The sequence below is a fragment of the Diabrotica virgifera genome, chromosome 10 (assembly GCF_917563875.1).
Source record: "Diabrotica virgifera virgifera chromosome 10, PGI_DIABVI_V3a".
Taxonomy (NCBI): domain Eukaryota; kingdom Metazoa; phylum Arthropoda; class Insecta; order Coleoptera; family Chrysomelidae; genus Diabrotica; species Diabrotica virgifera.
The window spans coordinates 79,448,871-79,465,025 of NC_065452.1; the positions used below are offsets into that span (position 1 = coordinate 79,448,871).

The window sequence follows — 16,155 nt, forward strand, 5'->3', positions numbered from 1 at the left end:
TACATAAAAAATTACGAACGAGGAAAACTTATAAACGCTAAATAATTAATATTAGTTTTTGTTACCGATTAAATAATAGTTTTTATTCACTTAATTCGCGCAATGAGTCACTTATATACCGTCACAACAAAATTTAATAGATTTACCTCTATTTCTCTAACTGCTATACAGCCTGACATGACTTGTCTTATTTATTCATATTTAGGTAAATATATTTATGTGTTATAGAAATTTAAAAGTATATTTATATCATACTCATTATACTATGCAATTCGAAGCAATACACAATATTGCTCCTTAAATATTCCATTTTCCTATAACTTATATTTAATAACTTGTCCTTCATTATAATATCTTTTAAGTCTTAATTTTCAATATTCTTGTGTCCTTAATAATAACTTGATTTAAGTCTTTATTTTTCTTCTTATATGTATCAGTTCATAATTCCTGATTTTCTTTTCGTCACAAAATCATTGTATAAAAATTCGTCTTCGTTAGTCCCTCTATGTTAGATAATTATAATACTCGTATAAAAAAAATCAAATTTCTTTTCCATAGTCATTTTTATATTTCTCCGTATTGGGGTATGTTTCTTTGTCTTGTCATAGACCATAGATAAAAACAATTCTCTAAATCTTGATTCATTGGTCCATTATTTCGGAACTCATATTTTTTGTGAAAATTATTCTTGTCCATTGTATTTAATTTTCATTTCTTTCCAACATCTTAAAAAATATTTTTCTTTTTTCTTATAAATATATACTTCAAATAATAATTCCCTATATTCAAAATATAGGTATCTTCGTTTATCGTAATAAAATATATCTACACCTTTTCTTAGTGTCGACTAATTTCAATTGTCCATTTAAACTTTTGTAAATGCTTTTTCAGTAAATTCCTTCATAATTATGACTCGTGTTTTCACGGTCAGATAATATCAACATTGAAAGACGTAAATATACCAAGGGAGGATCCAGGGAGGAGGCCATGGGGGCCATGGCCCCTCCGAGAATTTAGAATAATATAAATTTAAATATCTGCAGTTCAAATGTTTTTTATTTCAAACACATATATATGTACAAAATAGGGGATAAATACGTTTTCTGGGCTAGAATTGCAAACAAGAAGTAACGGAGAAGCTTCAAGAATGACTTTTGGGTTTTTTATAAATCAAAATGTTGATGATCAAAATGTTTGTTTAGTGTCAATTGTTAGAACGATCTTGACAGCCATCAAAATCGTATAAATTTCCATATTCTATACACACAAAGAATAAAAAAGAAGTGAAGCGTTACTTGGGTCACTAGCACTTAGAACAAAGGAGTTGGTTGGTATTTTCGCACAGTCAAAAGGAATTGTTTTACAAATATTGCGTTTCATTTTTCTAATGAAAAATATGGTCACAATAACGGGATGACAGCCCAAAGCCTTGTCAAGAAACCTTTAACATCTTTCGCCAAACTCATGAGCAAAGACGGAGTCATATTTATAAACCCATGAAAAAACATCATACCACAAGGAGTGCTTTCAGGTTGAGCTAATTTTCTAAAAAGTTATCGCAACCCTCAAAAGTCAGTCATTAACCAGATAGACTCTCAGAGGTCTAAACAGAAACAAAAAATAAAGAAAGACTACGACCATAGTAGGGTCTATAATAGTGTTCTTAGGTCGACAAAATATTCCTCTAAGAGACCATCGTGATGATGGCCTTATGCTTCTGGACGAAGATGCTGGACCTAGGAATGAGGGGAATTGCTGTGGTGTGGTACTAAGGCAAAACCCAATATGTCAAAAATTATCGATTTTTCGTGTTTAATGCCAATATATACATTGAGCGATGAAGCATGTGATGACAAAACCCTACATGGCTAAACGCATCCATGTAACCAGTAGATAATAAAATTGTTTCCGATATGTCCACTATTACAACAACACCGCGAACTTTTAAACTCATCTGCTGCAAAATCACGTTTTTTGACATATCGGGTTTTGCCTTAGCACCACAGTGTTAAGGTTTAAAATCGCATCAGGAGATAAGACTCTTAAATAACACCTATCCACAGCATCTTCCTAAGCAACATGCATTAGTAGGAGCAGTCAAAATCAATTAATAACATGTTGTGGTGAAGAAATAATTGAACAAATAATATTTGACGAAACGACTGACGTATCCCACATGGAACAGCTTTCTCTAAATTTGGGATACATATACAATAACAGCATTCGTGAAGACTTTGTCAAATTCATTGACGCTTATGAGAACCTAAAAATAATTAGTGAAAATCAAGAAAGAGGGAAAGAACAAGGCCTGGCAGGAGAAGCATTGGAAAAAATAGTATTAAACTTGTTGAAAGAACTGCACTTGGATCCGAAGAAATGTGTAGGAATGGGTACTATAGCAGAAATGGTGAGTTTTAAGGCACTTCTCAAAGTGGGTGAAAAGTGACTTAAAACTCACCATTGTAACCCTAATTTTTAAAAATTACCCCCCGTACTTCTGGTCCTCCTCCCCAAAAAATGTTTATGGCCCCTCCCGAAAATCGGTCCTGGATCCGCCCTTGAAATATACCTTACGCACATTAAATATCCTTCTTCTTTCTTCTTCTGGTACGAAATCCATAACCTCTCAAACATACTCTCAATTATCGAGAGAATAAACTCTCTGAACAGGAACTTCACAACCAAAGTAATCAACGATCCCCCTCCGACACACAAGAATCTCTTAAATGTTCCTGTTCATCTTCTGGCCACGTATTCTACCACGCAAAGCCCAAGCGAAAAAAGATTCACCCACCGTCTGCTCTAATGCAAACATGCATTGACGAACTCCCAGTAGAATACGAAAACATCCTCGAGACTACCCCGTTACCTACCGCACCCACCTATAACATATCCTCTTCCCTACCCCGAACAGGGAGAAGTTGGTTTTTTGCGGTTTCCCAACTTCATTGCACAATTATACCTGTTCGTCCCAAGAAAATAGCCGCAACTATTTTCACCACTCGAACTCACACTGTTCACGCTGCGCTCAAAAGCCACCTCCTGACCGCCGACGAGGGACGCAGGCCTACCTGTCGTTGTACAATGGTTTCTAGGGAGAATGGTCGAGAGCAAAGCACGGACAGTACACGTAAATGTCTATGGAACCAACAACAACTCCATCAAACTTTCTTCTCTGTTGTCTTGTAGCCTTCTGGACACCACCGTCCGGCAACACCCAGGAACACCAGGAACACCACACTTGCCCCAGTGCGTTTTTTGGACTGTTTGCTTTTGCGATCCACACAATACATTCACCACAAACCCTGAAGAGGACAAAATCCTAAACGGGGACACTCATTGATAGCATTTCCACAAAGCATTTTATCTTTACACGCTTCTTCTGGTGCCTATCCGTTACGAATGTTGGCAATCATTTTGGCAATGATAATCTTATAAGTTGCTTAAAGATCCTTAGATAGCATAATGTTATTATTTGCTTCATAAAAATATTATGTAACTTTAGACTATAAACATTTTTAACAATCTATCGAAAAAAAAGCAAAATTCATCTATTTTCATTAAAAATAGAACTTAACACATTGAACGCCACGCGAGATGTATGTAACTCGCGCCTTGTTTGGCCCAGGCGCTCAGCGAGTTAAATATAATTCACATTAACATTGAGATTCTGCACGTGGAGCCTAACGGCACAAACACAAAATTTTAGTGTGGCATGGCGGTTAATGTGTTAATATCAATTATATAGTTAAAAATATCAACTAACTTGTTAAATATATACTCCTTAAAATGAATATTATGAAAAACTAGACCTAATTTACTAATTTTATTCAAAAAAATTAATCCCAATACTTCCCAAAATAATTGTATGTCATATACATTATATTTACTAAAAAAAGAAAATTATTCGCTTATGTGAGACTTTGTGAGGCTTTTTTTAAATCTCCCAAAAGTTAGAATTTCCGTTTTTCCAACCAATGGACGAATTTCCTATCGTGAGAGGTGATTCTGGCGCGCTGATTGGCTAGAAACTGCCAACAGCCGGAGACAGTAATACCAGAGAGAGCGAATTTATTTTCGATTCACAAAATGTCCAGCAAAATTGTCTGTATTGGGAGGGATGAAAACTAGGTAGGGATAACTAGGTACTGTTAGTCAGAGTTGGCGTAAGAATTGTTTTAAATTGAGGATGAACATAAAATGATACCTAAATAAAATAAAATATTATTTTTGGCATGTGAAAAATTGAAAGAAGTATTGAAAACAAAAATTTTCAGTGTTTTATTATTGTTAAATTGAATTTCCATTAAATAACGGTCGAATCCATCAATTATAATATATTGAATTATTTTTCAAGTTTGATTTCTATTTTTTCAGGGAAGTCTATCCAAAATCTGAAATAGATGAGAAGTTGGGAAAATTCAGGACAGTCTCGTCGACTGCTAGAAGCCTTTCCACATCAGAACGCGAACAAGATGAGTATGAATCTAGTTCAGAGAAAAATCTAAACGAATCAGACTTTTTGAGTTCAAATGAGCAGCCAATGACGTCAATCAATGTCAGCAATGAAACATTGAACAACGAAAATTCCTGCATCAGTCACCCTTCCGTTTGTTTGCCTTACGTTGAAATCAACCAAGAATCTGTTAATTATTTAGGATATTATTCGTCACATGAACAATTAATGCAGCAATTAATTTTAGATAAAGCCAGCACGACCAAGAAAAACATCAGGGAGATAGTTAAAAAAGGTAATATGTAATACCTAAACCTGTATTTTGTCAACCATTTTCATATATTTAGTGTAGTTTACAACAGAATATAATTTTCTAATCACTTCTGACAAACTTTGTGTTAAACATTTTTTTAAGATGTACGTGGAAGCTGTATAGATGTATGTAGTAGCTGTTGTTACTTAAAATCCTTCGTGTTGTTCATTATTCATATGTTTTCCATTATATCTCTTTTGGTTTCACGTTTCTTATTTTTAACTTTTATTTATCTACAGCTATTTTATATTTTAAAATAATATATATAGGGTGTCCCAAAAGCAGCGGAACGGTCAAATATTTCGCGAACTAAACATCGGATCGAAAAACTGAAAAGTACGTGTTCAATAATTTTCAAAAATCTATCCAATGACACCAAACACCAATCCCCACTACACCCCCTGGAGGTGGGGTGGGGGGTAACTTTAAAATCTTAAATAGAAACCCTAAGTTTTTCTTGCAAATTTGGATTCGTTACGTAAAAATAGGCAACTTTTATTCAAGACATTTTTTCGAACTGTGGATAGATGGCGCTATAATTGGGAAAAACGATTTATCCTGATACCATAGGTAAATTATAGAAACGGTCTAATATCTCACGAAATACACTTCCAAATGAGAAACTAAAAAACAGATTTTTAATCTTTTTCGAAAACCTATCGAATAAGACCAAACATGACCCTCCAACCCACGCCCTGGAGGTGGGGTGGGGGGTAACTTTAAAATCTTAAATAGCAACCCCCACTTTTTATTGCAGATTCAGATTCGTCATAAAAAATAACGCAACATTTATTCGAAACATTTTTTAAAAATTTTGATAGATGGCGCTAATAAATCGTATTTTTCCAATTAAAGCGCCATCTATTAACAATTCTAAAAAATGTTTCGAAGACGGATCCGAATCTGTAATCAAAAGTGGGTGTTGGTATTTAAGATTGTAAAGTTAAAATCCCCCCCCCCCCCCCCACCTCCAGTAGTCCGTTTTTTCATATCTGTTTCCAGGCCCACCGGTATTTTTTTATAACCCACATAACCCATATTCTGAGATGCAAAGATTCAAATAATTCTGCCATAATAAATCCCATCATACATAACAAACAAATCAACATAACCCATATTCCGAGATTTAAAGCTTCAAATAATTCTGCCACATTATCCTTCCCTTCGAACAAAAAATTTCTCTAACACCCCTGTATAAGTTAAGTATTCTACCTCTTACTCAAGGGCTTGAGCCATAAAACATCTCATTTGCCGCTAATTCGTCTAACGGTGATCAACTACAAATGAAGGCTTCAGTGAGATTCAAATCACCGAATTAAATAACTACCCAATGAACATTAATACATGGTGTATTTTTCCGTAGTGTATCGTTAAGTTGTTGTTATAGAATGAGTAGTATCTGTAGAATTTTTGTTTTAACATCTTAAACATACTACAAATTGCTTTGTAAGTATTATATCACTTTTGTTAAGGTTATTTATACTTATAGACTTCATCCTTTATTTGTAGTGAACTGATGAAGCTTTCGAAATTGTAAAGCGAAACGTTTTCAATATATCAATGAAGTAGTTGACTCCTTTGTTTAATTGCCAACTAAATTGACCGATTCAACCTCTGAATTCACTAGCTGAATACCTTTAAATTTAAATTAACGGTCGCATACCTTGCAATTGCTATATATATATATATATATATATATATATATATATATATATATATATATATATATATATATATATATATATTCAAAGTGATTATTTCGACCAAAAACAATAAATAAATCTGTAGGAAATATCAGGTATGTGGTCTATAATAAAAAATCTTTATTTTTTCTAAAAACTCAATATTTCGCACATTTTTTTGATGGCTTCTTCAGGAGTATACTGTAACAACAATTTTAACAACTTACAAAGACGTACAAACTAGATTTTAAAATACTTACAGAAAGTTAAAAGATTTCACAAATAAATAACATTGACATTAAAATAAAAATTGTTACTGTCATATATTAAAATGCATCTTAAAATTAATATAAGGAAAGGTCTGAAGCACGTTCGTTACAGTAATAAGACAAAACACATAAAATGACTCAAACGCAAAAAATAACAACAAAAGAACAATTAGAGGAATACTATTACTTTAATTATTAAGGTTAGTTGTTTATTAAGGCGAGTGTTAACTTAATGATTACTGTAAATTTTATTCAATATATTACAATATATGTTACTTAACTGTCCAGTGTCTGTTTTGTAATTTAAAGTTTTTTTATTTTTGTTAATGTGATACATCTCCAGAAATAATCTACTTTTATAGTTATCAGACTGTGCCAAAATACGAGTATTATTATAGTCCAGCATATGACCGGTGTTTTCATAATGCTCAACTACTGCACACGTATTTTTTCTTAAGCGGCAATCACTTTTATGTTGTGTGATTCTTTGCTTTAACCATTGTGATGTTTGGCCAATGTAACTATTCTGACATCCTAGACATGGTATTTCATAAACAACATTACTTCTATACAAGGTTGGTACTGGGTCTTTAATTTTTGAGAATAATTGTTTGCTGTTCATAGTATTGTATTTGGCTATATTGATATTGGGAACATCTTTAAATATGGATATGACTGAATGTGTTAGACCATTAATAAAGGGGAGTTTTTTATATATAATTGACTTATTGTTGGAATCATGGACGGGACCATCGTAGAAATTACTGCTGTAAATAAGTTTTTTTAAAATATGTTTAGGATATCCATTGTTGCGAAAGATTTTGTATAATATGTCTAGATTTTTTTGTAAAAAAGTGTCATCAACAATGGACGTTATTCTGTTTTTCATGCCTAATACGGTATTGTATTTTTGGCGAGTGGTATGATTTGAAAAATAATTAATATACCTGCCTGATGCTGTCGGCTTTTGGTACCAATCCAATATTAAAATATTATTCTCAGTTCTTATTACCCTTGTATCTAAAAATGGTACACCAAGATCTGTCTCAGTTTCTATTGTAAACTGAAGATGTTTATTAAATGAATTAAAAATATTTAATGTAGTGTTGATGTGATACGATGGAACTGCACATATGATGTCATCGACATATTTATATAAAAACGGTAACTCAAACGGTAACTGTGTAATCACATTGTCTAAGAGATGATCAGTTACAATAGTCGCAAGGATTGGACTAATGGGGGAACCCATCGGTGTTCCAAAAATTTGGGAGTAAAATTTTCCATTAAAACTGAAGTAAGTGTTACTGAAGTAAGTGTTACACAAGTAACAAATGTAGTAACTAATTACCTGCATAATTCAACCTCTAAACACCCCACAACAATAAACAAAATGTTCAAAGATGCAAAAAAATATTTGAAGTTACATTCCGACGTATATATTTTACAATCTGACAAAGGTGGATGTACGGTAGCTATGAATAAACAGGATTATATCGAAAAAACATTAACGTTGTTAAACGACAAATCTACATATATTAGTTTAGACAAAGATCCTACTACAGTAATACAGAAGAACTATAATGACCTAATAAAAACCTTAAAAAACCAACATCAACTTACTGAACAGGTTGCAAAAACACTGTCAATTTATGATTCATATTCTCCTAAACTTTATTGTCTGCCTAAAATCCATAAATTGGATGTTCCTCTAAGGCCTATTGTAAGTTCTTTAAAGTCCACTACCTACAACATTTCAAAATTGCTTGCTGATACATTAAATGATGCCTTTGAATATCACAATAATTATAATTCTAAAGACACATTTACTTTTGTCAATGCTGTTAGGGGAATGCAGTTACCAAAGGATTATGTGTTGATTTCTTTGGATGTGGTGTCATTATTTACAAACATTCCACTAAATATGGTCACGGACATCATAGAATCAAATTGGAACCTTATAAAAGACCACACGACATTATCGAAAGATAATTTTTTAAAAATTCTTAGATTTATTTTTAATAACACTTACTTCAGTTTTAATGGAAAATTTTACTCCCAAATTTTTGGAACACCGATGGGTTCCCCCATTAGTCCAATCCTTGCGACTATTGTAACTGATCATCTCTTAGACAATGTGATTACACAGTTACCGTTTGAGTTACCGTTTTTATATAAATATGTCGATGACATCATATGTGCAGTTCCATCGTATCACATCAACACTACATTAAATATTTTTAATTCATTTAATAAACATCTTCAGTTTACAATAGAAACTGAGACAGATCTTGGTGTACCATTTTTAGATACAAGGGTAATAAGAACTGAGAATAATATTTTAATATTGGATTGGTACCAAAAGCCGACAGCATCAGGCAGGTATATTAATTATTTTTCAAATCATACCACTCGCCAAAAATACAATACCGTATTAGGCATGAAAAACAGAATAACGTCCATTGTTGATGACACTTTTTTACAAAAAAATCTAGACATATTATACAAAATCTTTCGCAACAATGGATATCCTAAACATATTTTAAAAAAACTTATTTACAGCAGTAATTTCTACGATGGTCCCGTCCATGATTCCAACAATAAGTCAATTATATATAAAAAACTCCCCTTTATTAATGGTCTAACACATTCAGTCATATCCATATTTAAAGATGTTCCCAATATCAATATAGCCAAATACAATACTATGAACAGCAAACAATTATTCTCAAAAATTAAAGACCCAGTACCAACCTTGTATAGAAGTAATGTTGTTTATGAAATACCATGTCTAGGATGTCAGAATAGTTACATTGGCCAAACATCACAATGGTTAAAGCAAAGAATCACACAACATAAAAGTGATTGCCGCTTAAGAAAAAATACGTGTGCAGTAGTTGAGCATTATGAAAACACCGGTCATATGCTGGACTATAATAATACTCGTATTTTGGCACAGTCTGATAACTATAAAAGTAGATTATTTCTGGAGATGTATCACATTAACAAAAATAAAAAAACTTTAAATTACAAAACAGACACTGGACAGTTAAGTAACATATATTGTAATATATTGAATAAAATTTACAGTAATCATTAAGTTAACACTCGCCTTAATAAACAACTAACCTTAATAATTAAAGTAATAGTATTCCTCTAATTGTTCTTTTGTTGTTATTTTTTGCGTTTGAGTCATTTTATGTGTTTTGTCTTATTACTGTAACGAACGTGCTTCAGACCTTTCCTTATATTAATTTTAAGATGCATTTTAATATATGACAGTAACAATTTTTATTTTAATGTCAATGTTATTTATTTGTGAAATCTTTTAACTTTCTGTAAGTATTTTAAAATCTAGTTTGTACGTCTTTGTAAGTTGTTAAAATTGTTGTTACAGTATACTCCTGAAGAAGCCATCAAAAAAATGTGCGAAATATTGAGTTTTTAGAAAAAATAAAGATTTTTTATTATAGACCACATACCTGATATTTCCTACAGATTTATATATATATATATATATATATATATATATATATATATATGAAAAGAGAAAATAATTATTCTCTTGGTAGCCCGGCGAATAGCAAAATCAAGCTTTATAACAATAAAGCTATGAAAGGCGATGTAACGGAATCCTTTTTCCGACAATACATCATGCAAACACCGTTTGGGCTAACCAATTCGTCTCTTACTGGAGAATACAGTAAAATGAAAAATAGATAATTGCATTTCAGTTAGATTCGAACCCCACCGGTGCCCCGACTAGTTTCGACTCATGTCAAGTCGTCATCAGGAGACACTAGGTAGGTGTTCGAAGCTAACTGATTTGCCGCTATTACTTCGTGAATTTATAAACTAAATCCACCAGAGTATACTTAGTACGACCTCTACCGGGTGGTGAATTGGAAAGCGGGCCATAGGAAACTCAATGTAAAATTCTAAACTGTTGAATTCCTGCTTCCCTATTTATTTTACATCAAAAGTCATAAGAAACTATTTGTAGAGGATTGAAATCTGTATTAAAAACAGCTGTTAAAATTGTTCTGCGAAAAATAATTATTCAAAATTTTGTAAAAATATAATACAATTTTCACAGTTATACGCCAAAGTTAGGCCACACACAGTGCAATAATGTGTATAAGGTTGCATTTGGTGACAATGAAGTTATTACATTAACAACTTGAACTGTCAATTTTTTATTTCTTTTGTCATTTATTGTTTAAAACACAATAAAGTTGATAAGATACCCTCAGTTAAGGAGAATGTATTAATAATAAAGATATTTTCTTCAGTCAATAGTGTGCACATTGTCAGTTAAATACTAACGTGTGGCCTAACATGCCCACACATAACTACTGTGGCAAATGTAGGTATCATATTTTTCAAAATTTTGGAATGCATTTAAATCGTAGAACAAGTTTAACTTTTGATTTTTATACAGATTTTAATTCTCTACAAGTATTCTCTCATGACTTTTGATGTAAAATAATTAGGGAAGCAGGAATTCAACAGTTTAGAATTTTACATTGGGTTTCCTATGGCCCGTTTTACGATTCACCACCCGGTATATGTGAAAAGAGAAAATAATTATTCTCTTGGTAGCCCGGCGAATAGCAAAATCAAGCTTTATAACAATAAAGCTAATTTCACATATAGAGGTCGTACTAAGTATACTCTGGTGGATTTAGTTTATAAATTCACGAAGTAATAGCGGCAAATCAGTTAGCTTCGAACACCTACCTAGTGTCTCCTGATGACGACTTGACATGAGTCGAAACTAGTCGGGGTACCGGTGGGGTTCGAATCTAACTGAAATGCAATTATCTATTTTTCATTTTACTGTATTCTCCAGTAAGAGACGAATTGGTTAGCCCAAACGGTGTTTGCATGATGTATTATAAAATATGATATATTATAAAAAGGATTCCGTTACATCGCCTTTCATAGCTTTATTGTTATAAAGCTTGATTTTGCTATTCGCCGGGCTACCAAGAGAATAATTATTTTCTCTTTTCACATATAGAGGTCGTACTAAGTATACTCTGGTGGATTTAGTTTATAAATTCACGAAGTAATAGCGGCAAATCAGTTAGCTTCGAACACCTACCTAGTGTCTCCTGATGACGACTTGACATGAGTCGAAACTAGTCGGGGCACCGGTGGGGTTCGAATCTAACTGAAATGCAATTATCTATTTTTCATTTTACTGTATTCTCCAGTAAGAGACGAATTGGTTAGCCCAAACGGTGTTTGCATGATGTATTGTCGGAAAAAGGATTCCGTTACATCGCCTTTCATAGCTTTATTGTTATAAAGCTTGATTTTGCTATTCGCCGGGCTACCAAGAGAATAATTATTTTCTCTTTTCACATATAGAGGTCGTACTAAGTATACTCTGGTGGATTTAGTTTATAAATTCACGAAGTAATAGCGGCAAATCAGTTAGCTTCGAACACCTACCTAGTGTCTCCTGATGACGACTTGACATGAGTCGAAACTAGTCGGGGCACCGGTGGGGTTCGAATCTAACTGAAATGCAATTATCTATTTTTCATATATATATATATATATATATATATATATATATATATATATATATATATATATATATATATGTATGTATATATCGATAAAAGGTACGTTGTCGCCTCGCGGTGAAAACTATGACGACCTCGCCTCACCCTTTTGTAGTTACTTTTTTCTAAAAATATATGCATATATACAATGAGGGGAACTTTCTAATTAAGAATCTCTAAAGAGGGGAAACGATTTTAAATGTTTTTTTTATATATAAATTTACGGTTAAATCCAATACGTTGTCGCCTCATAACTATATATGACTAAGGATGATAACCAGTACGTTGTTGCCTATGACGGCGTTGCCAAATTTATTGATTGGAACATGAATTGAGTGGGCCGAATTTTGGTGTAAAGCGAGAGGTATTTATTATTGATGGACGTAAAGAAATGGTGGGAATTTGTTTACATCCTCTATTGTTGCCATCTGATACATCAAAAATAAAAGCTTTTGATATGAACACGGTTTGTTTGGATTATATGTTGTGTAAATTTTTTTTATTATTAGATATTTAAAGGTTACTATTTTGCAATAAATTAATCTAGGTCAAATTATTTTGTGTTAATTATTTGTATTATACAGTAAAATTATAAAGGCTCTTAACGATAGAGTTTATTATTGGCAGTAAACATGGCCTGGATCCAGCCTATCAAAAATAGCTTATTAATAGCAAGCTGAACATTTGTTAATAGCTTAATGGTGTCTAGTCGAACAAACTTTTATGTATGAGAACACTGGAACAGGGGAATTTTTAATTGTGGAACGTGATTTTACTTGTGGAACGTGTCATCCTGACAACTTTATGATTGTGAAACCTAGCAGGTTGTTTTTAAGTTTATTCAATAGCAAACTTTATATAATATATGAAAAATGTTTGTCCAACAAATATGTTGACATTTCCAAATATGTCCGACACGTAGAATATATCAAATGATAGGAATTTTATTGATGGTAAATAGCAGTCTAATTTTTGCATGAGAGTTTAATGAAAGGGTAATAAATCAATTGGAAGTTCTGTCTGACAAAATACATGTCCGACATACGATGTTTTCGTAGTCTGATTTTCGAAACCTGTAACCTGTTCCACAATTAAAACTTCGCCTGTTCCAGTGTTTCCGAACATCAAAGTTTGTCCGACTAGACACCGTTAAGCTATTAACAAATTTTCAGCTTGCTATTAGTAAGCTTTTTTTGGTACGCGGGATGCTTTACCTATTTCACAGAAAAAAATGTCAACGGTTTATTTAAAAATTTTAATTAAAAACCAGTAAACTAGTAAGAAAAGTTGTAAAACTGTTCCAACAATATGTATTCTTACAGCAAAGTGTACGAAAATAATCCATAAGGAGGTAAAGACGGAGTGATTTTAAGGCAAAAATGGTCTTCTGAAATTTCTGTCAAAACATTGCATCGCTTAAAAAAATTTCATCACAGAAGCTGTCAGTGATAAAAAATCTACAATTTGTGTAGTGGTGTTTTGACCTTAATCTTAAAAACTTTTGAGAAAAACTTAAAACTATGTTTTTTTAGGTATCTATTTTTTTCTTCTGCAAAAATGGTTTGATTATGTTTTGTCTTAATGATTAGCGGATGTTTGCGAAATGGGGAACTAATATCTTAGTAGTAAAACCCTGAGGCTTTGGAGTTTAGATGTTTATTATATCTAAGAATAAAAAAGGTATTATAAAAATAGCAAGTAAAAAAATATTTTATATTTCAATTTAACAACATACAAAAAAATCATTACATTATTTTATTTCACGTGTATAAGGTGTTGAATTTTTGATTTTATAACTGGAATTGACCTTTTTATGCCGGATTTAGTTATGAACTCTTTAATTTCCTTGGAAGATGGATATATGCCATCTTGAATATAATTCGAAAAGTGTTGTCTTAAAAAGTTTACTTCTTGGCTAGTCCAAGTTTGTTTTTTAATATTTCTTCTTTTGGAGGCACATATGAATCACTTTCAGAATCTTATATCTCTTGGTTTTGTGATGCTTGGGGTAGTATTTTATTTGGATAGTACTCATCGTCACTATCCGTTTTAAAATATATACTTCTTTGAGCCAGAACGTTATGTTTTGCTACAAACGCTTCACTTTCTTCAACTTCTTGCATACCTGAAGTACTTGGAACATTAATATTCGTAATTTTAAGATTTTTGTTTTCATTTTCTTCCGGCATTTCTAAATCGTGGTGAAAATCTATTTTTTCAAGCGATTTTCCTTTATACTCTAAAGGGAGGGAATCCCTTTCCATTACTAGTACTAGTCAGCAGGTAATTCATACCATTCGTCATGCGTTTTTCATCATGCCCCATAAACTTGGCAAATTGTTTGGTTTCATTTTTGGACATATTTAAAATCTGTGCTACTTTTGCAATATGCTTGCGTAATTTGTTGCTTGCTATAGCTTCACGGTTTGTTAAGTTCATTTTGCTTGTCAATTTACGGATCGCAACATCACCTTTACCCCATTTTACTGCCTGGAATTGCAAACACATAGTCATTATCGTCGCAAATGTATTTATGTCTATGTTTTATTAAAGTTTCTATGAAACCTTGCAACATTTTTGGAAGTAAGATAACAACAGCTCGAGAGCCTTTACCAGAACACACTATTCTTTTGTATTCTCTCGCAAGTGCCTTTTCTCCTTCAGTTAAAACATTTTCAAAATCACTGAAGTCCGTTTTTCTTTCGTTACTGTATTGCTGAATTTTTAAGTACTGGACATCCCCTATTCGTCTTCTGTTAAAAAGGATGACTAATGCTAGTGCACAGTTAACTAAATTCCTATATGTTTCAACATTATCAATATTGCTCTCAAACTCCTGTTGACACTTCACACCAATTTTAATGCTTTCTTCTCGGAATATTTTAACATCACTTACAAGTGGTACGAGCTTTGACTTTTCCCATTTTTGTTTCTTGAATATCTTTGTTAGCAAGAGAAGCAATTTCCAAACTCCAACGATTTTCCAGCAACGTTCTCAAATTATGTATATCCCTTTGCCAGTTCTTGCATTCGTCTTTTGTTGTACACGTAAAACCAGGTGCTTCTTTTAGTATTAAATGAAGTAGTTCATGGCAACATAGTTTTAGGTACGTACCCAAGTGCAACGCCATACTAAGAGAACTGAATGTTTTTTTAATACTATTATATTCACATAAAACTCTTGCAGCACTTAGGATAGCGTCGAAATTTTTGGGTCTTAAAATATCCTTTAAATCAATCTTATTATTATTTACAATCGTTCTATACTCAATAAAAAATCTAGAGAGAGTTCGCATCCTACTGCTACATGCATAGTTTATACCCTCTCTCTTATGTTTTTTTAAGTAAGAATTTCCAAAATTAACAATTAGCAGATCTTTTTTGCTTCAAATGCTATATCATCTCCTTTCATTTTGTCGAAGACTTGTTCCTTAACATTTAATTTGGAGACAGCGTTCGTTAAGGGTTTGCGATTCAGATACGTAATTACTACTGGAACCACCACGGTTTTTTTGTTTGCAAATTCTCTTATGTCGTTTAAGATATGACTTTTTGTACAAGCCTCTACAGTATATACGCGGATAAAAGTTGGACGTTTGAGTCTTGGTTAAGCTTCTTATTGGACGTATATCTCCTTGTATATACAAATCAAAATTAGTTTCGTTGTTTAGTAACTTAAAAGCTGTTCTTCTTACTTTAAAGTTTTTTGGATACTACAATAAATTAATTACTTCCTTTTCTTCTCCGTGAAACGTTTGCATATGTCTTACAAAGTTTCTTGACATAACGTCCTTTTGGCAGAACTTACACAATGTTATCTTTTTTCTTTGGTTTTTAGATTCTAATATTTTGTTAGTGC

General features: G+C 32.4%; 1 protein-coding gene across 1 annotated transcript in view; it reads left to right on the forward strand.

The window, feature by feature from the left end:
- Positions 1-16,155, forward strand: part of LOC114343637 (KICSTOR complex protein SZT2) — a 997,370-nt gene that overhangs the window by 884,647 nt on the left and 96,568 nt on the right. Inside the window, exon 11 of the mRNA XM_050663023.1 lies at positions 4,378-4,751. Coding sequence (XP_050518980.1) covers positions 4,378-4,751 — 374 coding nt within the window. The remainder of the gene's footprint in view (positions 1-4,377; positions 4,752-16,155) is intronic.